This window comes from Balaenoptera physalus (genome assembly GCF_965194825.1).
Source record: "Balaenoptera physalus genome assembly, chromosome: 17".
Lineage (NCBI taxonomy): Eukaryota > Metazoa > Chordata > Mammalia > Artiodactyla > Balaenopteridae > Balaenoptera > Balaenoptera physalus.
This window is the reverse complement of record NC_138895.1, coordinates 23,994,000-24,018,354: the sequence shown is the minus strand read 5'-3', so window position 1 is coordinate 24,018,354 and position 24,355 is coordinate 23,994,000. Positions and strand designations below refer to the sequence as shown.

At 38.4% G+C, this 24,355-nt stretch overlaps 1 protein-coding gene across 4 annotated transcripts in view; it reads left to right on the top strand.

Annotated features, from left to right (window-relative positions):
* The window catches only part of TPD52 (tumor protein D52), a 122,246-nt gene extending 97,945 nt beyond the window's left edge, over positions 1-24,301 (top strand). For 2 of the 4 annotated variants that reach the window (XM_082432883.1, XM_082432880.1), the window contains exons 3-8: positions 4,251-4,399; positions 5,976-6,077; positions 7,109-7,135; positions 14,763-14,804; positions 17,226-17,274; positions 20,933-24,301. In XM_082432883.1, the coding sequence (XP_082289009.1) occupies positions 4,251-4,399; positions 5,976-6,077; positions 7,109-7,135; positions 14,763-14,804; positions 17,226-17,274; positions 20,933-21,052 (489 nt within the window). In that variant the 3' untranslated portion in view covers positions 21,053-24,301. The remainder of the gene's footprint in view (positions 1-4,250; positions 4,400-5,975; positions 6,078-7,108; positions 7,136-14,762; positions 14,805-17,225; positions 17,275-20,932) is intronic. The other 2 variants (XM_082432882.1, XM_082432881.1) reach the window with 1 other exon arrangement.
* Positions 24,302-24,355: the final 54 nt, after the last annotated feature.

Genomic DNA, 24,355 nt, shown 5'->3' with positions numbered 1-24,355 from the left:
GTTGAATTTATCTGTTTTTCCTTTGGTGACTTGTGCTTTAGTTGTCACATGTCAGAAACCATTGCCTAATCCAAGATTATGGAGATTAAGGTCATAAGGTAGTGCACTGCAGCACTGGGTCTTGTGTCCAGGTCTTCATGAACTCTGATGCATGTGCATTTATCCTTTTATTTGTATAGTATTCATGTTTTATCAGAAGTTTATCCAATTTTTCTGAAAACTCCATGAGATATGGCAGATATACTATTACTTTACCTCATATCATATATGACATTGTGATATCACAGTATTATCATAATAATCATAATGATATCATAATTATGATAATAATAATTAGATATAATAAAATTATTTACATTTAAAGCAAATGGTAATGTTCAGGTTTTTACATTAGAGTAACTGCTTGAAATAGTTGTAGAAATTAAATAAAATGGAGATAAAAAACATTAGTTTTTTTTTACTCCTTTTTGAGATATAATTTACATACCATCAAATTCATCCTTTTTAAAGTGTACAGTTCTTGATTTATATATATTCACAAGGTTATACAACTATCACTACTACCTAATTCCAAAACATTTTCATCACCCCAAAAAGGAACCCTGTTCCCATTAGCATTCACTCCCAATCCTCCCTCTCCCCAGTCCCTGGTAACCACTAATCTACTTTCTATTTCTATAGATTTGTCTATTCTGGCCATTTCCTATAAATGGAATCAAACAACATGTGGTCTTTTGTGACAGGCTTCTTTCACTTAGTATAATGTTTCCAAGGTTCATCCATGTTGTAATCATATCAGTGCTTCATTCCTTTTTATGGCTGAATAATATTCTGTTGTATAGGTATATACCACATTTTGTTTATTCATTCATCAGTTGTTGGATATTTAGATTGTTTCTACTTTTTGGCTATTATGAATAATGCTACTGTGAACATTCATGTACAGGTTTTTGTTTGAACATATGCTTTCAGTTCTCTTGTTATATACCTAAGAATGGAATTTCTGGGTCATATGGTAACTCCATGTTTAACTTTTTGAGGAACTGTCAAACTGTTTTGCTGCCAAACTGCACAATTTTACATTCCCACCAGCAATGTATGAGGGTTCCAATTTCTCTACATCCTTGTCAGCACTTGTTATTGTTTGTCTTTTTGATTACAGCCATCCTAGTGGGGGTGAAGTAGTATCTCATTTGTACTTCTCTAATTACTAATGAATGGTATTGGCCATCTTTTCATATGATTATTGGTCATTTGTATATCTTCTTTGGCAGAATGTCTATTTAAATCCATTGTCCATTTTAATTGGATTATTTGCCTTTCTGTGATTGAGTTGTAAGTGCTCTTTATGTATTTTGCATACTAGACCCTTATCAGATATATAATTTGCAAGTATTTTCCCCATTCTGTTAGTTGTCTTTTTACTTTCATGATGCTGTCCTTTGAAGCACATCAGTTTTAAATTTTGATGATGTCAATTTATCTATTTTTTCTTTGGTTGCTTGTGCTTGAGGTATCATATCTAAGAGATGTTGCCTAATCCAAGGTTATTAAGATTTACCTCTGTGTTTTCTTCTAAGAGTTTTATTGTTTAGCTTTTTCATTTAGATTTCTGATCTATCTTAATTTTTATATATGGTCTGACTTAGGGATCCAACCTCATTCTTTTGCATATGGAAATTCAGTTGTCCCAGCACCATTTGTGGAAAGAAAACTACTCTTTTCCACTGACTTATCTTCGTACCTTTGTTGAAAATCAGTTGACCGTAAATGTGCAGGTTTATTTCTGGACTCTTAGTTCTACAACACAATCTTAATTACCATAGCTTTGTAGTAACTTTTCCACTCATTATTCCATAATTAAGGAATTGTTGCTGTGGTATTCTGAGCTTGAGCTAGGTAGGTATGTTAGCACAATCAACAACAAAAGCAGGGAATGTACTGGGTCATGTATTGTTCAGAAAGATTTACAGTGGTTTTTCCTTCTGACTTTCATTAGGGCAAGTGAATACTTCAGGGATGGGTCAAGGGGTAGAAAACTTAACCTTTAAGTCTAGTCTTTGAAGTGTCTGAAATTTGGAGTTCAGGTAAAGAGAAATATTAGAACGCTAACAATGTGCAATGAGAATTAGCCAGTAAACTGAGAAGTGGAGTCAGAAAACCTGAGTTAAAATTCTGGTTCCTACATTATTAGTTTGGTGACTTAGGGCAAGTCATTTAATTTACTTGATTTTGAAACTTATTCATCACTGTTGCCCTTTTCTTCTCATATTCCACTTTGTCAATATACTTCTCAAACTGTGACTTCCCAAAAGGGTACAATATGTGCGGTCCTGTCTCATAAGCACAGAGGATTATTTTTGTTCTGGGCCTGTATTCTAATTAAGGCCATCTGAGAGTATGCTATTCTTTTTTTTTTTGGCAGCTGCCGCCACATCACATTTGATTTATCCTTCTTTCCTTTTGTTGAGTACTGTCAGTTCGCTTAACAATACTCTGTTGTTTTTACAGGCCATGTTGTCTTTGAGCTCATAGAAGTGTTGTGTAGGTCAAGACTAAGAATATGGCTTTGCCACAAGCCAAGAGAAGCATTCTTCTAAGGGTCTTGAATAGTAATGAATGTATGGTCGTCCCTCGGTATCTGCAGGGGGTTCATCCCACGACCCCTGTGGATATCAAATTCCACAGATGCTCAAGTCCCTTATGTAAAATGGTGCAGTATTTGCATATAACCTATGCACGTCCTTCCATATGCTTTAAATCATCTCTCGATTACTTATAATACCTAATACAACGTAAATGCTATGTAAGTACAATGTAAATGCTATGTAGATAGCTGCTGGCACATGGCAAGTTCAGGTTTTGTTTTTTTGGAACTTTTTTTTTCCAAATATTTTCAGTCTGCAGTTAGTTGCATCTGTGGATGTGGAACCCGCGGATACAGAAGGCCAACTGTACTTTAGGGACCCAGTTTTTCAACCTCCTGCGACGAAAGTCTTTTCCACCTGGTGTCTGTTTCTCTCTGTGGGTCTGCCCTTTCCCTCTGTTTTCCTGGCTTAGGCTTTTCCTTTACTCTGTAAGTCTTTTTTATTTTTTTTCTTCATAGTTTCTGTTTATAGTTTTGGCCCCTCAAGTATATTTAAGCTTCTGTAACATCTCAAAATCTCACTGAGCCCCACCTGTACTTCAGGGCTTCTTTATCCAAGCTTCTACTCTCAATGTGATCATAGTTTCTCAAACTACATTCCTTTTTTTTATATATATACAAATTTATTTATTTATTTATTTTTGGCTGCATTGGGTCTTCGATGCTGCGCATGGGCTTTCTCTAGTTCCGGTGAGCGGGGTCTACTCTTCGTTGCAGTGCGCGGGCTTCTCATTGCAGTGGCTTCTCTTGTTGCGGAGCACGGGCTCTAGGTGCGCAGGCTTCAGTAGTTGTGGCGCATGGGCTTAGTTGCTCCGCGGCATGTGGGATCTTCCTGCACCAGGTCTTGACCCCATGTCCCCTGCATTGGCAAGCGGATTCTTAACCACTGCGCCACCAGGGAAGCCCTTAAACTACGTTCCTGAATGAGACTGGCTGGTGGCCACTTGATGGGTTGGCTGACCTTGGGTCGGGAGTGCATTTCTAACCACCATGCTGAGGCTGGTCAGTCAGCATCAGAGGGTCCACACCTCTGCCGGACTCTCTGGGGGAGACTGTGATTTATTTATGCTTGTGACTTTGGCAGGTACGGAGGCTGACAGGGTGAGCTCCGGTTTATACTAGCGTATAAACTCATATGAAATACGCAAGAAAGTTGGATTTTGATTTGGCATGGTTGTATGTATCTTGGTGGGGATGGAGATTAGTTTGACTTAATACACAAATGTGAGTTTTTATGGGCATTCAAGCAGCAGTGTTCAGCTGGAAATGCAGACCCAGCAGTCGGGAGACTGGCTGTTAGAGTAGTTTGAATATTATCTGTGTAGAGGTTTGAGCCCTCAGCCTCTGTGAGGTAACTGAGTAAGGAGGGGGAGAAGGCTGGGGACGACTCAAGATGGAAATACAGAGAAGAGAGAAAAGCAGCTTTACAGGAGAGATCAACATGTAACTGGTTAACGTAACAACATATCATGTGTTGTTTTTAAAGAGGCAGATAAATGAATCAAAAATGTTTTAAAATGACTAGAAATTTGAGTATAGTTTTGTGCTAACCATCTGAACTTTTTGAATGACTGTATACCTACCCCAACCCCGTTCCTCACAGGTAGAAGAAGAAATCCAGACTCTGTCTCAAGTGTTAGCAGCAAAAGAGAAGCACCTAACGGAGATCAAGCGGAAACTCGGGATCAATTCGCTACAGGAACTAAAACAGAACATTGCCAAAGGGTGGCAAGATGTGACAGCCACGTCTGCGTACGTTCCCTTGATTCTACATTGTTCTAGAAACTGTAAAGGACACTTTGCCCTTTTTTCTGGGGACGGGATCGAAAGGCACTAAGGACGTTTCTGCAGCTTTTCTCTGTACTGTGCAGGGCACTGCCCGTTCCACCCCCCGTCCCCCCATTCTCAAGTGTATCTGACCCTTCTCTAACTTCAGTCTTTCAGACTGTTCTAGGGAATAGAAAGAAAACCAGCCTCATACGTGAGTTGCAGAAATAAAATCTAAGCTCTAAAAATGTTATATATTGACTTACCAGATATATACATGAGTCGCTTAATCCTCAGAATAACCCAGTAGAGTGGGTAGTGAGATAGCCCTAGATAAGGAAACAGGATCAGATAAGTTTTGAGGTCACAAACCTCTCAAAGTATGGAGGCAGAATTTGAACTCACGTCTGGCCCAGTACAGAGCCAGTCTTTTTTTTTTTTTTAACCCTGTTCTATACATACCATAAGACTCTCAGGTCACCGTCTGTGATGTGTGCTGGTGGCAGAGGACCACCCCTTAATCTTTTGGTCTTTTTGGTCACACAGTTTTGATACGACATTGTCATGATGCAGTTTTGTTTCCCGGCACAAGGAGGAACAGGCTTGTAGTAACAGTCTCTGAACTGTGTTCAGTCCCATCTGCCGAGCTGGTGACCAGCAGCGGTGAGGCTGACTGCATCCTGACATGACAGCACGAGGGTGACCACCTCCACTTTCTACCCATATAAGTAGGCAGTGGGAAACATGCAGGACACCATTCTTTGTATCATCATAAACTGGGTTTTTTTTGTTTTTTAGTATTTGATCTTGACGGGGTAAGTAAAAATGCCTGAGCATTCCTTTCTACAATGTGGGGATCTTAACCTCTTTGGTGCAAGTACCATATTCTCTCGTTTTTGTTTTAGTTTTTCCCTTCACTAATCCCTGTGTAGATGGGAGGAGGGAGATGGTAAATTATACCTTTGTGCTATAGCAAATATCCCACTCAAGTCATTTGAAGTATTGTACCTTTTACGTACCCCGTTGAGAATACACTGGTCCTTATTTGGTAGCTCAACAGATATGCAAAATTGAAAAAAAATCTTTATGCCCCCAAAATTGATTTGGATCATAAAAAGTACCCATGGGTCCTACCTTGCTTCTGGCCCCTTTTTAGGAGATAAAGTTGTGAAAGACATGTGAGGAATTTGATTTCATTTTTGTTTTATTTAGCTTAAGTGGAAAAGGGAAAAAATAAAGAGATATAATTTCATTCAACCTATGGCTCATTTTGATCTTGGCTCCATGACTATTTTTAGCCCTTACCCGGATTTCTTTGGCCCTGCCTTTATAGGCCTCTATCTTTCTGGCTGTCCTAGAGCACTGCAGAAGGTTGTATCTGAAATGATGGTTAAGTAAAAGATGATGTGATCATGCTGACCTGGTGGTCGTGAAGAATTTTAGATATTCTAAATTTTTTTTTTGAGAGTTCTCAAGAGGTGGTCGTCACTGAATTCTAAATAACTGATACTGGAAAGGTTAGCTTACTTTCTTTGCTTTGTTCTTTTATAAATTAATATAGGTACAAGAAGACCTCTGAAACCTTATCTCAGGCTGGACAGAAGGCTTCCGCTGCTTTTTCATCTGTTGGATCAGTCATCACCAAAAAGCTGGAAGATGTAAAGTACGTCCTCATTTTTCCTGGCTTAATTAAGCTGAGGCAAATTAAAATCTGTTATCATGGTTGCGTTTGTTTCCTGCCTGGTTCTGACTGATGCTGGATTCCTCTCTGTTTGAGTGAGGGAGGGCATTCCTTCAAACCAGGACCTGAAATGCTTCCCTAAATTCTTTTAGGCATAGCCTTCAAACTGATCATCTTGTGAATACATTTAAGGTTGTTGAAAAATTCTGGTTGTGAATTTTGTCCTTTTAGTCGTTCTTGATCACACCGGGTAAGTATGTGTTTGCAAACCTGTGGTTGTGGGCGGAGCCTGGTGTCTGATGGGGATGAGTCCGGGAGCACCGAGTCCTGCCTTCACTTCCGGGAGGTACATCTTTATCCCATGGTGTGCTTACAACATGCTCGTTTGTGCATTGCTTTGTACCATTTATGTTCCTGCTGAGGCCCAAATCTTGTTTTGAGCTGTTGCTTTTTATTTTGTATTTATATTTTCAGTGCGTCTGCAGAATTTTCCTGGCCATTTTGGTAAAACCACTTCACAGTGCTTTTGTGTCCACCCATGCCTTGCGCCACCCACCATGTGGATTAAAATAGTGCTGAAAATGACAAATGTGGATTAAATCGTCTGTGCTTCTGTTGGCATGCAAGATTCGTGTTTAAAAAAAAAAATCCTTCAGATTGCATGACTTTGTGTTTTCCATTTGTGGGGAAAGTAGATTTTACAACCAGAATTTTGTTGGTTGAATAAGTTTGGCTAATTGGTATTATACTTTGTACCAAAAAAACCAAATGACTTGCTCATTGTATTTGGACTATTATCATTTTCAACACAATGTAATAAACAACACAGCTCTCTTAAACCCTTTTGACAGTTATATATACTTCTCTTAGGTGCTCTCTTTTCTTTCTGTGCTGACTCGATTGTGTAGCCCTTTAGAATTACCTTACACAACTTTTAAAAAGTAGGTTATTTAATTGTTTTAGATTTACCAGAACTTCCTTTCTTTTTTAATGCTTACTCTGGCTTCTTGCAGATTGCAAGCCTTTTCACATTCCTTTAGGTAAGGAGAGTTTGAACCATCACCGCAGCCTAGCTCTCGTTTAAGACAAGTGTGCTTACATTATGATGCCACATTGGATGGCTGTGTTTGTCTACTACGTAATTTTCTTGCCTTTTGGAATATCTTTTCTCTGGTGCATTCCTATTTTCAAGGGAGGGTTTCTTGTATACCATGGGTAATGGATACATTAAAAGAAGAATAATTTGACACTGTGGTTCAAAGGGATATGGAAATGATTTTGACATTTTCCTTTTTTTTTTTTTTTGGTAAAAAGAAGCAGCTTTACCATGGCATGCAGAATTCCTCCCTTTTAATGTCTGACTTTGTTTGTTTGTTTTTGATGCTTTAATTTCTTTGGTGCCTTTGTCAGGATGTTGGAATCTTCCTTCACCTGGGTCCCATTATGCAGTTGTAATAGACAGCATATGTACTGTCTCACAATGTTAGTCTTCTGTCCTGTACAGGTTACTCTGAAATTTTTTTTATTGCAGTAAAATATGCCTAAGATAAAATATACCATGACTCAGCACTTTTTAGTACTTGTTTTATTAGCTTATAGTGTTTACTATTTTATTATTTCTTTACACTGGTTGTATTCTATAATTATGCACACAAGAACATTTCATGGTTGCAAAAGGAAAAATAAAGTATATTAGGCCAAAAAAGAAAGTACATTAAAAAGATGTCAGCCCAAACCATGCCTTATAGAAGGAATCTTTGTGATACTGAGCAAACCTCTCCTCTCTCTCCCATACAGGCTCTCTGAGTATCCAGTTAGTAGTCAGAGAAAACTAAGGTGGAGGAAGGTCTTTTGAATGGAAGCAGGAAGGATAATATACTAGTCTCCATCTCTGTTCCTATTAATGTGAATTGTCTTCTCAAGTGGTCACTTGCTGTGGCCTAGCATTGTGCCTTCTTAAGTAATCACATAGGTACTTATAGCTGAGGCTCTCTCTTAATGACACTTAGCCCTGAAAGTCAGAGTAAATCATGGGGATAAACAAACTCTAAGTGTTGAACTATTTTTTAAAATATTTATTTATTTATTTGGTTGTACTGGGTCTTAGTTGCGGCAGGTGGGCTCCTTAGTTGTGGCTCACAGGCTCCTTAGTTGCGGCTCTCCATATCCTTAGTTGTGGCAAGCGGGCTCCCCAGTTGTGGCATGTGAACTCTTAGTTGCGGCATGTATGTGGGATCTAGTTCCCTGACCAGGGATTGAACCTGGGTCCTCTGCATTGGGAGCATGGAGTCTTATCCACTGCACCACCAGGGAAGTCCCTAAGTGTTGAACTATTTAAAGTTTAAAATTGTGCTAAAAAACCCAAGAAATCAGTGATAGGAATTGATTCTGTATCTTTGGTGTTCAATTGAAAATGGCCTAAGTGCTTTAGGAAACTGTTACGACAGTTTTATCTAAAGTTATTTGAGTTGTGTGAGGATGTATTCACTAACATAATCCGTTCTGCTAACATTAAGGTGCCTATCGTGGACAGGTGTAAAGGATGTAACCTAGACCAGACACGGTTCTTGTTCAGAAAGAGCTTGAAATCTTTGAGTGGATGGAGTGGGGGAGGGAAGTAGGGCCTGGGAATGAGTTAAGAATGGAAGAGCCCTGTTAATACCTGATTATAAAACAATGTTAGATGTAAACAAAAATATAAAACTTTGTAAGTGCTGTTGAGGAATGATATTTTCTGTACCTTTGATAAGATTAAGCAGATGTACATAAGTATGGCTCAGTATATTCTGTCTTTTTAATTCACCAGAAATAAATTGAGTTGGGTGGCTCTCTTCTAGCTGCTTACACAGTCACTTTTTTTCATTTCATTTAAAAAATGCAATTGAGATTATACGCTACCATTTTCAGTCTGGTTGTTAATGAATAATATATTGCGTATCAATACATGTAGGTTAAAGTAAGGCTTTATATTGTAATTTGGAAATGGGAGATATAAGGTTATCTTTTGAGAACTAAATTTTGGAATTATTTCTTACAGATTAAAAGTTGGGTAAAGTCACTTTAAAAAATCATTTCTAGATCAAGATGTCCTGATTGTAATCTGATTTAATGGGTTCATATGTAATAGAAAATATACGGAAACATATAACAGAAGTATATAAAAACATATACAATAGAAAACATAAGGAAAACCCACATCTTTTAGATGAGTGAGTCACAGAGGCAAACACTGGCCACGTGCCCCCAAGAGCTGTGCAAGGAGGGGAGCTTGGGCAGCAGATTTGAGCGTTTCCATCCCAGCAGCAAGGCCTTTCCTCCCATGGAGATGGATGCAGGGGGCCCCTTTTTGCAACTGCTTGAATTAGTTGGGTAATCTTGTTAACTACCCTTTGTTCCGAGTCCATGCTAACCCAGCAGACTTGTGGCAATGATTTCGCTCCCTGCTGGAATTGCGGATATTTTGCTGACTTGAATAGTGTCAACAACAGTTTTAATTGTACTACATTATCAATTAATAAGTTAGCACTTGTGATATAGATATTTGCCGTATGCCTTGGGTGAGTGAGTAAGGAAGAGGAAGAGGAAGGGAGGGTAGGGGAGAAGGGGAGAGAGAGGGGGAGAGAGAAGGAGGGAGAGGGAGAGACAGAGACAGAGATAGAGATGTCTGTTTTTGACGCCCTGACAATTAGGTGTCAGCGGCAGGGAGACCAAAGGAGGCCCTTTGGGGACAGACAGCTTTTTCCCAGGTGGTGTGTTCATAGTCACTCCTCTCCTGTTGGCTTGTTTTCTACACATACATGGCAAACGTTGACTCATGCCTTTACTTTTTTTGAGAGAAACTTTAAAAGAGCCTTCTCATTTCACTTGGTGCCAGTGTAAACATCAGTTTTCATGTTATTAATAGCATGCTCTAATAATTCAGTAGCCTCATTAGTCAAATATTTCTGATATACTTAGGAGGAAATGTAATTAACTTTGCCTTTATCTTCAAAGGAAATTTCTCCTTTTGACATGTGTGTTTCTTCATGTAAACCTCTAGATATTTTTTTGTTGTTGTTGGTTTCAGACTCATTAAAGTCATTCCAGATTCCATTTTGCTGAAAATGTCTACCACTTAATAGGAAAAGAAATGACCTCTTTTCTCTTGTTGTAATAGAGTACCTTTTGATTTGAATTTGGAAAGCTTTAATGAACTTTTCTACCTTTCATGCCCATGTTTCCTAATTTTAGTTACTGCAATTATTTATTCATTCTTTCATTTAAAAGTATTTATTGAATGACAGCTTTGTGCTAGGCACTGTTCTAGACTCTAGGGTTCAAGTTACCAACCAAAATAATAGCTGGGTGAAATTTGAAAGCTTTAAAGAAAATAATATAAAATTAAATAAATATTAATGTGTGTTTCAGTTAAAGCCATCCGTAACAATAATAATGGTGAACTGTGTTTCAGGCATGACTATGTATAGCAGGTGCTATTATTTTTCTGATTTTACAGATGAGGAAAACTGAGACACAGAGAGGTTAAGTGACTTCCTCAAAGTCATATAGCGACGTGGCTGAAGGCCAGGACTTGAACCCAGGCACACCCGGGTTCAGGAGCCTGCATTACCCTCTGCATTGTTCTGCCTCCCCAGAGCAATGATAGTTTAAGAATTAGGCCCTACAGGCACTGTCCAGCAGTTCCTTTGGTTCATCACCTATGATCAAGAGATTATTTTGAGGGCAAAAGGGAATAGTAATACACAGATAAGCTTTCAGACATGTTGACCATTAACTCTTCTTTCTCTGTCTTCTGTTTACTACCTCCTTCCTTTTTCTTTTCCCTCTACCCCTCCCCCTTTATTATTATTAGGTATGAAAAGATCAAACACCTATGTAAGAAACAAGGAAACTTTAAAAAATCAATTCAGCTTTTTAAAAGAATAACTTTTCCAAAGTAAGAGTAAATATTAGATTGCGAAGTACTTTGTGTTTTCTGAGTGAGAATCAGGTTGCCCTCTTTGATTTTTTTTCTCAGTGTTTTGAGGAACCCAGACTTACATTCCTACTTTGATTATAGGTTACTATCTTTGAGGGCCAAAATCAAACTGGAAAAAGTTTTCATAAAGTTTGCTTTATAAATGCTAACTAATCCTCACGATATATCTATTAGAGCCAATTCTGGTCCAGTAGCAACATGGCTTTGTGCTTTTGAAGTTTTCCATATTATGTTTAAACTTCATAGATGATAACAAATCCTCACAATATATCTGTTAGAGACAGTTCTGGTCCAGCAGCAACGTGGCTTTGTGCTTTTGAAGTTTTCCGTATTATATTTAAACTTCAGTGATATTGGAGATGATGTGTAAGTTGAGGCAAGCTGAAGCTTGTGTAACCTTCCATAGAGAAGCTAGAAATGCAAGGACAGCTGCCCAATTGTTAGATTACAGACTAGCCACCAACAAAGTGGAATTTCATTTAAATAGGGATTGTAGAGAAGTTCAGATAACTGGGTGGACATGAAACTGATATGTACTCCTTGTTCTTCCTGCTGTAATGGCTACCTCAAAAGTGGGAACACCTTGACTTTGTATTAATTTAATTGATTTCATTCTCTGTTCAATGGATGTATTTTTAATCTTTTCTTATTGTGAAATGTAAAACATACAGAAATTAAACTCAGCAATTTATCACAAAATAAACACCTTATTATAATCATTTCCTTGCTTTTTCCTATACATTCCCATTTAAACGTATTTAGTGGATGTATCCTTCATGGTACTCAAATATTTAAATTCTTTCTTTGCCTTAACTGCTAATTGAAACACAACACCAGCAAGGATGATTTTGTCATGATCCTGTAAAGACCCTAAAGTCCTTTACAAGAGATGCTGCACTGTTTCTTAGAATTCTCAAAGTGTTCATTTTTAACATTCTTTAAGTCATATTATCAACATTGTTGGCACCTTCTAGGTACTTAATAACTTAAAGGCCCCAAATTATCATTTCTATCTTGGTTTTCTTGAAAGTGTATTGGTAGTCCTTTCCTATGGTAATACTGTAAAAACAAAATATTTTTTAAAAATTGTCTGTATTTCCAACATTATTGAGTGTCTTCTCCTGACTGTTTACCCTGTTTGTCAGTTTCCCCCATTCTCCTGATATCCCCTTGCACTGACGCTCCACCAACCGTCCTTCTCCTACCTAATGCAGGGAAGATCCCTTGATGAGCCATGCATAAGCTCTCCACTGCCTTCTTGTGTTAATTCTCCATCCCCTGATAATTCCATGTGACTTCATGACTTTTACAATTCAGTTTTTCAACTTTTAGGACCTCAGGACTTGTTTCTTATGTAGGATAATCCTGAATTAATTTGTGCCCTGGATGTGGAATTGATAGTCAACTTGATGCATCTACAATTCACTTTTATGATCATTCTTTTCACTCTGCCTTTGCCCTAGTCCCTTTTAACTAGTTTGTAGGCTGTTTAAAGGGTCACAGTATCCACAATTGGCCATTGGAGGAAATGATCTTTTACATAGGTGCTTAGGGAGAGTCAGTGACTAGAATTAACAGTGCATTTCTGAGATTTATACTTGCTTTATCCACCCATTTCCTCATTTTGTTGATACTGTTGAATTCAATGTGTGAGTCCTATGGACAAATAATTTATCACATATTCAGCCATTAAGCACCTTCTTTTGCCAGAATTTGGTAATTTCTGCCATAATGTCCTAGCAAAGTCTTTTGGTTAGGAAGAATAGAAAACTATGTGACTTCGCTCACCTAAAAAGGGAACGTGTTGCATAGAATGAAAGTTCTTTTGGAATCCAAGGAGGGGAAAGGAAGCAAGCCCAGGTCCCACCCAGACTAGTCCTGCTCATTGAAAAGCTGTTAGAAATCAAGGTAGCTTCTAGAACCCCAAAAAACCAAGAAACCCATTCCTCTACCACCTGAGCCCTCTTGCCTGAATGGTCATCTCTCCTTCATTTCCTCTACCTCTCTCTGTGCTTATATGCAGTTCTTTCTTTGGGAATTGGTTTCCTCTGCATTCTTGAAACTTGTACCTGGTCCCCCCCAAATGTCTTCCTCAACATCGAAGACTACATGACTTTCTGCTTCAAGTACCTACCACTAACTGACCAGCGGCTTAGTGTTCTAATTACAAAATCCCAGGATAGGAATCTTAATTATCTCAAATCAAATTTTTTTTTAATTTGGTCTAAACAATTTGTAAATTACCAGGAGGTTAGCTCTGGTGGGTGGAACTCTCCTGATCCCGTTATTGTATTGGTGATGGTGGAAGGTGGCTTTGGGAATGTGACTTACAGAGGCAGCTTTTTCAGAAGGGTCCAAGGAAGGGCAGGTAGCTTTTGAAGTTCTGGTATTATAAACTAAGAAAGGTGATTTTTATTAATCTCTGTCTTTAAAATATGGATCCAGCACACTGCAATAAATCAAGCAGGAAAAGAATTAGCAAATTCCTCCCAGAATATAGTCTTATGTCCAAGGTATCTACCACTGTGATAGGAAGAGAGAATGCTGAGCTACAATGGATCTTTTCCTGTATTGTGTACAACATTAAGTACGAAGATGTCCTAATATTTTACTGATTATTTGACTGTACGAGCTGTCAGCTTCTTTTGATTCATATCAAGATCATACTCCATACTAATGCAGAACTAGATTTGAGGAGCTACATTGAAACACATTGTCATTTGTAACAACGGAATCTTGGAGAAAACTAAATCATAAACACACACAGTATTTAAATATAATTGGGAATTGATACCTTGGACTGTCCAGCTTACCCCAAAATGCTGTGTCAGTGGTCAAAATGCTAATAAGCATGTTAACAGTATCAGCAGGGTACATACAGTGACTTAGTGAGCCCAAGAATTGAGGTACTTTCATCTTGTGAGGTGGTCTCAATGGGAGATGGCTGGAGGTAGATAACCTTGAACCCGAATGGTCAGTGAACTGCTTTGCCCTTGAATAAAAAGCTGGTCCTGGTAAAACAGGGGGTCAAATGTTATTTGAATGACCTATAAGGACATTTAGTTTGAGATGAAGTACAGGTGTCTCTTACTAGAAAACTGGATATGACTACCACTAAGAAGTGATACGTAATTTTAAAGTCACTTGAAGTTGTCAAATAGTGACTTTGAAACCTTCCTGTTCTGGTAACAAGTATGTGGGAGAAAAACGACTGCAGGAGCCCTTCAGTGGTCTCGCTTGTGTGTGTGTGTGTGTGTGTGTGTGTGTGTGTGTGTCTGTATACCTGTATGTGTGTGCTTCATTTTTTGAGGGGAGGTGGTGAACATTGGATTAGGAGTCTTAAAGACCCAAGTTCCATTCACGATTGTGCTGTGACCTGTAAATTATTAACTTTTGAGCCTTGATGATAGATTCATTACAGATACTGGTGAAAGCACTCGACAATTTTCAAAGTGCTGTAAGAATGCAAAGTTTATCATTAGCTCTATTAACTGCTAGAATTAAATTGGCTCATGAATAAAAGTCAATTATGTTGAATAATTGTGATCCCCTCCACCTCAAAAAGCAGGTAATTCTTCATGGTGCCAGAAGAACAAGCTCCTAGAAAACTAAGTTTTGTTTGCTTTTTATAATGTCTAATCACCACTTTACTAACTCCATTTCTATCTCTTTTTAATGCTGCCTCTTAGTATACGCTCCATTCAACACTCAATTAGCATGCCTGCTATGAGGTAAAGTATATTTTTACAAAATGTAGTTGCTCTGATGTTTTCTTATTTTTTTTATCTTAGATGTTTAACTTGAACTGTTCTGAAGTAGGAGCTAGAATTCTACTCTAAAGAAGCTGTAAAAACTGTCACCAGTTTTCAGTTGCTCTTCCTAACAATGTTAGGTTGGTGTAAGAAATCCATTAAATGTTTGCGATTAGAAAAAGGAATTATTATTTCTTCTTTGTTTTGTAAACCTGTTAAATTGTTTCATATCTGGAATCTGTTTAATTAAAAAAAAGTGAACAGTGCTCATCTAATCAACCTTCTGTTTTCATGGATGTAGGTGTCCCACCTCCTCCGTCTGCATTAGCTTTAGTTACAATCCCCTTTTCTTTCTTTTTTTTTTTTAATTAATTAATTTTAAAAATTTTAGTTTTGACCGCGTTGGGTCTTCGTTGCTGTGCGCGTGCTTTCTCTAGTTGCGGCGAGCGAGGGCTACTCTTCGTTGCGGTGCACGGGCTTCTCATTACGGTGGCTTCCCTTGTTGTGGAGCACGGGCTCTAGGCACGTGGGCTTCAGTAGTTGTGGCGCGCGGGCTCACTAGTTGTGGCTCATGGGCTGTAGAGCGCAGGCTCAGTAGTTGTGGTGCACGGGCTTCTCATTACGGTGGCTTCTCTTGTTGCAGAGCACGGGCTCTAGGCACGCGGGCTTCAGTAGTTGTGGCGCGCGGGCTCAGTAGTTGTGGCTCACGGGCTGTAGAGTGCAGGCTCAGTAGTTGTGGTGCACGGGCTTCTCATTACGGTGGCTTCTCTTGTTGCGGAGCACGGGCTCTAGGCACGCGGGCTTCAGTAGTTGTGGCGCGCGGGCTCAGTAGTTGTGGCTCACGGGCTGTAGAGTGCAGGCTCAGTAGTTGTGGTGCATGGGCTTCTCATTACGGTGGCTTCTCTTGTTGCAGAGCACGGGCTCTAGACACGCGGGCTCAGTAGTTGTGGCTCACGGGCTGTAGAGTGCAGGCTCAGTAGTTGTGGTGCACGGGCTTCTCATTACGGTGGCTTCTCTTGTTGCGGAGCACGGGCTCTAGGCACGCGGGCTTCAGTAGTTGTGGCACGCAGGCTCAGTAGTTGTGGCTCACGGGCTCCAGAGTACAGGCTCAGTAACTGTGGCGCACGGGCTTGGTTGCTCCACAGCATGTGGGATCTTCCCAGACTATGGCTCGAACCTGTGTCCCCTGCATTGGCAGGTGGATTCTTAACCACTGAGCCACCAGGGAAGCCCCCCTTTCCTTTCACCCTCCCCATTTCTACTTCCCTCATCCCACTGTGACATTTGGAGCCAACTGTGATCTGATTCTAGTGTCCTCTTTCATCAGTAAGCACTTGCAAGTGGCACATTCTATGACCTCACCTGACCTCTCTATAGAGGCAGAGGATTTTTAACAATACATGCTTGGCTTAAACTTTAGCGTACCTCAGAGCTACCTGGAGGGCTTATTAAATGCCTCTGCCTAGCGGGCCCACATTGAGTTTCTGATTCTGTAGGCCTAGGGTGGCTGAGAATTTGCTTTGCTAACAACTTCCAAAGAGCTACTGATACAGCTGGTCTGGGGACCACACTTTGGGACTGATTGCCCATCCCCACGATGGGAAGGAGGACACCCCTTGTTCCCTTCTTCTCCTTTTTCATCATGGTAGTAGGAAGGATACTGGAGGTCAGGTGGATAGTATAAAAGCTTTGGAAACCCAGGTGGGAGCGACACAGGTGCTGTGATCCTCCTTAATTCATATGGATGAACGTGAAGTCACAGGAGAGGCTTCCCGTGGGCTCAGAGAGCTTCTGTCAGTTGGGGCAGCTTTGTGAAGTGGCCAAAGCCACATTTCTGTGCTCCTCCCTTCCTTTTGGTCTCTCCTTTCCCTGTCGGTTATGCTGCTCCTGGGAACCAGGATCCCTGGTGTGGAACCTCCTATGGTTTGCTTGTCCTGCTTAGGTGATGTGGGTTCATGTAGAAATCTTGCCAGGCAACATGTGAATTTAAACATGAGTTCTAGCACCTTAACCAGAATCAGACTGATCTAACAGTGGCATTTTCTTATACCGTGACAAGTTGGTTGGGAAAGTGACAGACCCAACGTTGTACCTGACTTTGTTCCGCCTCTTCACACATGTACTTGACTCTATCTATATGTCTAAGACTGGCTCTGTTCAAAGAATCGAAAACATCGTTGTAGAAATCTTAGAACAAAATCGATAATCTCACATAATAAAACATGTTTGTACGTATGCCTGCACATCTATGGAACAGGTGTCACATATGGTATATGTGTTCTTTTGCTGATTGAGAATAATGGCGAAGAGGAATACAGTCAACTAATAATGTTTTCAAAATTGTTGGCTTTTTTGTTCAGTGTTTGTAATTTACTATTTGTTTTTCTTTTCTCTCCATAGAAACTCCCCAACATTCAAATCGTTTGAGGAAAAGGTTGAAAACTTAAAGGCAAGTAGAGAAGTGAACAGGATCTTTTGTGTTATCTTGTTTGGTGCCGTAACTTTCTTTGGTGTGGGTAAATTATTCAAATTAGTATTTCCTTCTAAAAATAGTTAAAGAACTTCAATAACTTTCTTTACATTATTAATGGATATTTAAGATGATGTATACTCTTTTAATCAATTTTTTTGGAGTGTATATTGTAGCATGGCCAGCATAAGTGCTGAAAAGAAATGTATAATTTTAAAAAACAGTAGCACTTTAGAAGTTTGTGCTGCTTTTTGCATTATTCAAATACTTTTGTAATTGGACAAAATTTAATATAAATCTTATTGTGGAAAATTAAAAACAATACAGAAAAGTACAAAAAATAAAACACAAAAAAGTGGTCCTACGACCCAGAGACAGTGATATTTTAGGACTATGCTGTTACACTTTAAAAAAGAATTAACCAAGAACCTGCTGTATAAAAATTAAAAAAAAATTAAATTTAAAAATTAAAAAAAAAAGAATTAACCATAAATCATAAACATGTTTCTGTATCATTATTCTTCTTCAATATTATGTTCGATGGCTGCTTCCATAGCCTTATAATGGATATTGTTTGTTCAATCCTTAATTATTGGACATTTTTATTATTATGATGATGCCGTGGTGATCATCATTGATAATTCATTGTTTTATTTTTTGATTGCTTTGATATTGGTGAAGGTGGACATTTTCCCATAATAATCAGCTTTATTAATTTATAAATTGTATTATCTTCAAGATTATATTCCAAACTATAAAATCATCAAGGATAACAAGTGACCAAAAATGTTGTTTTGTTCCTATCCACTGCCCAGCCTTCTCTACAGAGAAGTGCAAAGCCCATACAGTCATTTCTTCCTAAACAAATTCTGGTAGTTACTGTGGATATTTTCTAAGGGTTAAAACTAATATCTTAAAATGTTTTATATAAATCAGCTTTAAAATATTCACACTTTGTCTTTTAGAATTGTAATTGAGTCACTTGCTTTTAAATATATCTCTTTAAAATTACAGAATCAGGCTATGCTTACAGAAAGAAAACCAAACACTGTATCATGATCTGAATCCTTTTCTCTTGCGCATACAAACGCTACTACCCACCTTTTCTGTTTCTACGTAAATGTATAAATGTTTTTCAAAAAGGAATCACACTGTACAGTCCTACAACTTGTTCGTTCAACCCCCCTAGCACGCATGCTCTAATGAACCCACAAACGCAGGCCCCTGTTCTTTTTGCTCACTGATGCTTCTCCAGGGCCTAGAGTAGTCCTTGGCATATCACAGCTACTTAATACATGTTTGATGAGCAAAAAGTACATCATAGGCATTCTTTTAGGTCAGTACCAGAGGCCTGCTTTATCCTCGTTAATGCCTAGTCAGGTGTTTGAAAACAAACTGTACGTTGCAAGAAGTCAAGGTTTTACTCTAATTCAGTTCTCAATGTTTTAGGAATATCATAGCCTCTCCTTGAAATCTACCCTGAACATTAGTTTTTTAAATGACTAGCTGGAAAACCAGGAAAGCCTCAGTTCTTTTGACACTGAAGAAGAGGAGAAACTTCCAGGTTATTTACTGTGTACTTTCCTCCTGAGTATATTCAGACTCTCTAAATTGTAGTGAAATCAGTTTTTTAAATATGACTAGGCACCATTCAAATAAAAATGTATTTTTAATAGTATAGTGTATTAGACAAATATCACCAAGGAAGCTGTAAAATATAATTGTGTGCTTGGGATGCAGTTTTTCTAACTTACATTGATATTCAGTTAAACATCGGGTCTACATGTACTTACATTTAGATTTTGGATCACGTCATTAACTGTGATTATTGAGCATTTGCCATGTGCCGGGAGATGAGTATTGGGCACTGGAAATACCATGGTGAGCAATAGAGACACAGACCCTTTCTGAAGATGTTTAGACAATTAAATGTCCAATGAAAATACACACAGAGTAAGGTGCTATGACAGTGGAAGTCAAGGCTGCAGTGAGGATCAGTAATGGGAATTTCTGTCATGCTTGGCAGGAGGGAAGGTCAGAGCAGGCTTCTCAGAGGATGCAGTAATGTAAATGGAAACCAAACCTTTAGGTTGAGGGGAATGTTTGAAGCTTTGGGGCCCCTTTGAGGAACACCAGGAACTTTGCTGTGCTGTGGGGTATTGAGCAGGAGATGGAGCTAGAGAGATGGGTGGGCCACGTTAAGGAAAAGTGTGGGAAGCCATTGAAAGATTTTAAACAACCCGAGTTGCACATTCTTCTGTGCATTTTAGAAAGATCACTCACTGTCTGCCCTGCAGAGCTAAGGGGAGAGAGACTGGAGAAGGAGACAAGGTGGGAGGGAGGCATTGTAATCCAGGCCAAAGATGTCGGTGTGGTGAGTTGAGCTAGTGCCAGTGGGACAGAGTCGAGAGATATTTAGACTTTACAAGTGACAGAGAAAAAGTTAGTGATCGATTGGATGTGGAACAACACAGGGAAGGACCAAGGATAACTCCAGGAGTCTGACTGGGAGTTACTACTGACATTCATGGTCTTAGAATAGAGAAGGGACCAGTTGTGGGGAGGAGTTGTTTTAGACTTGTGAACTGCAAGAGGTCTTAACATTTTCTTGTAATTAAGGAATGTTTTAATAAATTTAATAAATATACAGTGGATACAAGTCATGCACATTTTTCATGCAATTCAAAGATTTTGGATGGGAGGCCAAGAAGAAATGAGAGAGAAAGTTTCAACTAGATTCCGCTTGTTAATGATATCTGTGGCCAGTCAAGACTGAGCTAAGAGCAAGGTCAGATGCAAGCCCACTGTGAGTTGCATCCTTGATCATTGACTGGTTTCTTAATGGTAGTCAGCTGTCCTGTTGGTCAGTCATGAGATGTAATGGGTGCAGGAGAGGGGGTGACGGTGGGCAGGAAGCATAGATTCATCAATGTCATTAAGGATGTGTAAGGGTTTTGAAAAGCATACAATAGTATACAAATGTGGGGCAGATATATTCATTCAAACAGATGTTTATTGACAAGTTTTCAGGCCAGATAACTTGGAGTAGTGCTTCACAAACTATAATGTGTATAGGAAGCACCTGGAGATCTTGTTAAAGCCTGGATTTCAATTCTGCAGACGGAGATGGGGAGGCCAGTCTGAGGTTCCAAATGTCTAACAAGCTCCCCGGTGATGTTGAGTCTCTAGGTCCATGTACCACTCTTTAATCAGCAAAAGGTTAGAAAGTTTATGCTGTAACTGGGCAACATACATATATTTCTTTCCTTTGTTTTACTCAATAATATTTCACAAAGTGTTATCCAAATATAAAGAGAGTTCAGTAGATACTTTAGCATAATAGGCCTTACAGAGTTCTTCCGACAACTTTCCCTGTGAAGAACAATAAGCAGATAGGGGAAAAAAGTGGAGGGGTAGAATTTACCAATTTGAATATTTCAGCACGGAAACTGCATAAGTTTTTCTTTGAAACCGCATGGAACATTACAACAGTACTAAATTCTGTACAAATAATCACTGAGCTCTTAGGTTCCTGATTTATTTGTTCTTCAAAGTAAAATTTGAGTTACTTTATGCAGAGTCAGCGAAATTTATGTTTCCTAATGTCTCTTCCTTTTTGAACTTTTATTTTTAAAAGTCTAAAGTAGGAGGAACCAAGCCTGCTGGTGGTGATTTTGGAGAAGTCTTGAATTCGACTGCGAACGCTAGTTCCACCACCACGGAGCCTCTTCCAGAACAGACACAGGAGAGCCTGTGAGATTCCTACCTTTGTTCTGCTACTCACTGCCAGATGCTGCAAGAGAGATCCAAGCACATCTTGTCAACATTCATTGCCATGAATTTCCACCAGATGTGCTTTTGTTGAGCTTTACATATTCCTTTGACCAAATAGTTTGTGGGTTGAACAATGTAAAAATATCTTAACCTCTATTCCTGGGAAACACCCTTTTATGTGCATTTAAGGCCCTTTATTTAGAAAATATCATTATAAAAACACATATAGTACCTGGAGATCCTCACTAGAATGATCTAAGAAGCTGTGGGTTATCATAATTGCTTTCCTACTTTACAAAATTGCTCTGGATCTGGGATACCAGTTTGATCTTTGTCTTCTATACAATTTTCTTTTTTCCTCTTTGAATCTCTGTATATTTGATTCCTAGGTAAGACTGTTCTTTAAAATTTTCTGTATCCTGGTTATTAAAAGTTTTGGCAAGGTGTTCTTTACCTCCAAGGGAAGAACTACCAGCTACAAAAAATATTTTCGAATAAATATTGTTTTGGTATAAGTTATCGTATATCTTGGGTGTTTGAAGACACCAGACTAAATATTCAATTTATTATAGTTTTATAAGTGACAATATGTACAGACAGTAATTCAAAATCCTAGGCGACTTGAGAGTGGAGCCCTCACATCCTTGTTTATCGCCATCTGTGACAGTAACCATTTCAGTGTCACGGTCATTATGCGTCATGGTTATTGTGCCACTTATAGCTACTTATTTTGCACCAGATTAAAATTTTAGTTTTGGAGTAGATTGTAAGTTAACGTTCTGAATCAAGCATATTGTATTATCAGTAGGTTGAAATATGAACACTGTCCTCAAACGTTCAGTTCAAAAGCCTGAAAGATTTTTAGATCTAGGTAGCTGAAAAGTGCTAAAATCAATCACATTAGGGGAAACGTTGTCTTCATTTAATTCATTTAGCAGCATTTACAGTAAGAAGCACACATATGACTAATATAACTTGAAAAAATTTTATACTAAGGGGTTGGTGATAACTCCTGAGGATTTAATGCATTAATAAAAATCAACTCATCATTTTCTACTTACTTGTTTTCAGTGTGTTAGAAATTACAAAATGATACGGTAGATATTGCCCCCTGCTTTGAAAACTGAGTGTCAGGGCTGAATGAACCAAAGCCTCTGGAAGTATCTGCATGGAGGCCAAGGTACTCTATTAATACTAATGGCTAGTTACTCATCACCACTATCTTTTCCTTATGCTGTGTATGGTTATGGCCTACAATGTTGTATTTGTTATTTATCAAGTTGTGATTGTTTTATTATTGTTTATGCCAAATGTTAATTGCCAAGCTTGGAGTGACCTAAAGCATTTTTTAAAAGCATGACTAGATTTACTTTGGGATAAATTATCTTATCCAAATCTGAAAAGCTACAAGTGTTGATTGTTATAAAATATTGATAACATGCTGCCATTCTTGATTGCTGGAGCTTTTGTTAGCATTTCAGAGGCAACTGAAACTATGCTCTATTACATGTGAAAAGCTTAATAAATTCTGTACATCAGTAGTATAGGTCTCAATATTTATTATGAGACCAGTGGTCTGGAAACAGCTTGTTGTATTACATAATCAACCGGTATCTATGCTTTAAAAAAAAGGCCGTTTTTTACCATCTGCTTTAAATCACTGCTTCATGGTATCAGACTACCATAAATTATTTACTTGAAAAGGCTTTAAGGCAAAGGTTGTTGAAGCATTGTCCTAGAGGAGTCGACATGTAGAAATTTGTCTTTTTACAGAAATATTGTGGTTACTCAACATAGCTGTTAAATTATTTTTTTCAACCAATTAGTCTTTCAGTTGTTTTTATCACATCTTCTTTTCATCACATTGTTTCTTGGATGTCCAGCCCTATTGTTGTCTTTTTAACAAAGCAAAATGGAGAAGACGGCAGTTTCTTTAGTTGAGTGAAATATCTTCAAGTCTCCTAACTTTATGAGAGAAATGATAGAAATAGGGTTGGAAGGTGGGATGGGTGTATGTGGGTATTGGTGATGGTTGTAAAAGAAGAAATTGGAGAATCACTTTTCTAGACATCTACCTACACTTAATTTAGAAATGATTTAATCTATTGCAGAGTACTCTGCCTCTTAAAAGCAACAAAACAGTAGAAGGAGGATAAATTTAGAAAAATAAACATCGACTTAGAAATATTATTCCAAGTAGTCTTTGTGGAAGATTCAATATTATGAATTCACAGATATTTAAGCAATTTAGAACACAGTAATTACTAAGAACAGCAGAGAGGGGTCCCGGTCATTCTACTGTGTTTTGTGTTTGACACTGGAAAAACATAGCAACAAGAGTGAAATCTCAGATATTTAAGGATTCAAGAAGTGTGACAGAAGAAAATAATTTCTGAAATTATCCCCTTCTTACAAAGGAACTCCTTAATTTATGGAGTTTGTGGGAAATAAAGCAAGAATTCTTACACCTATGAGGCCAAAGTAATCAACGGAAGAGAGTAGAAACCATTGGATTATCCTAGTAGTAACTCAAACTATTGAAATAGAGAAAAAAACATGTTGAATTTGGACTACTTCTGGATCTGTTAAGGAAGAGATACTACTGTCTATTTTTTTTTTTTGTATAGTATTTGAAAACAATAAAAATTCTATAATTTGGGCATGGGTTCTTTTGTATTACCTATCTGCTGAGGAAAGGGGGTAAATCCATTAATTATACAACTTCTCTCCAGACCCTTCATATCCTGGGTATAGAAAGAACCAGGAGCAGCTGTATGGACTCAGTGTATCAAACAAAAACGCTACATGCTGACTACAAAAAGACATTTGTAAGTGACTATTTGCTGTATTTGTGCCAGAGAGGCTGCATAAGGCCCTATATCAGGATCGCATGTGTTTCTTTATAGCTCTTAAGACCCAGATGAAAAATCAGATTTTTGCCCATAATGGGGAGATGTTTGGCCATTAATTTGTGACTGTCCCATTGTAATTGGATTAATTATAGAGGCCATATTGGTTTATAGTTAATAATAAAGCATTATCACTTTTAAGTAAACCTACAATCCATAGATTTCAATTTCCACTTTCTGACTGTGAAATAAAAATGAACCAGAATCAAAATGAGCCAAAAGAACTTTTAGTTTGTGAGCCCTGAGAGGGCAGGGCCTGCATGTGCCTATCACCTGCCAGGATTTCACTTAAATAAAACGCTACTTGGTGACTTTCACTTTAACCCGCTTCATCTCAATGTGCTTTGAAGTTTTCCCCTTGGTTTCTAGAATTATTT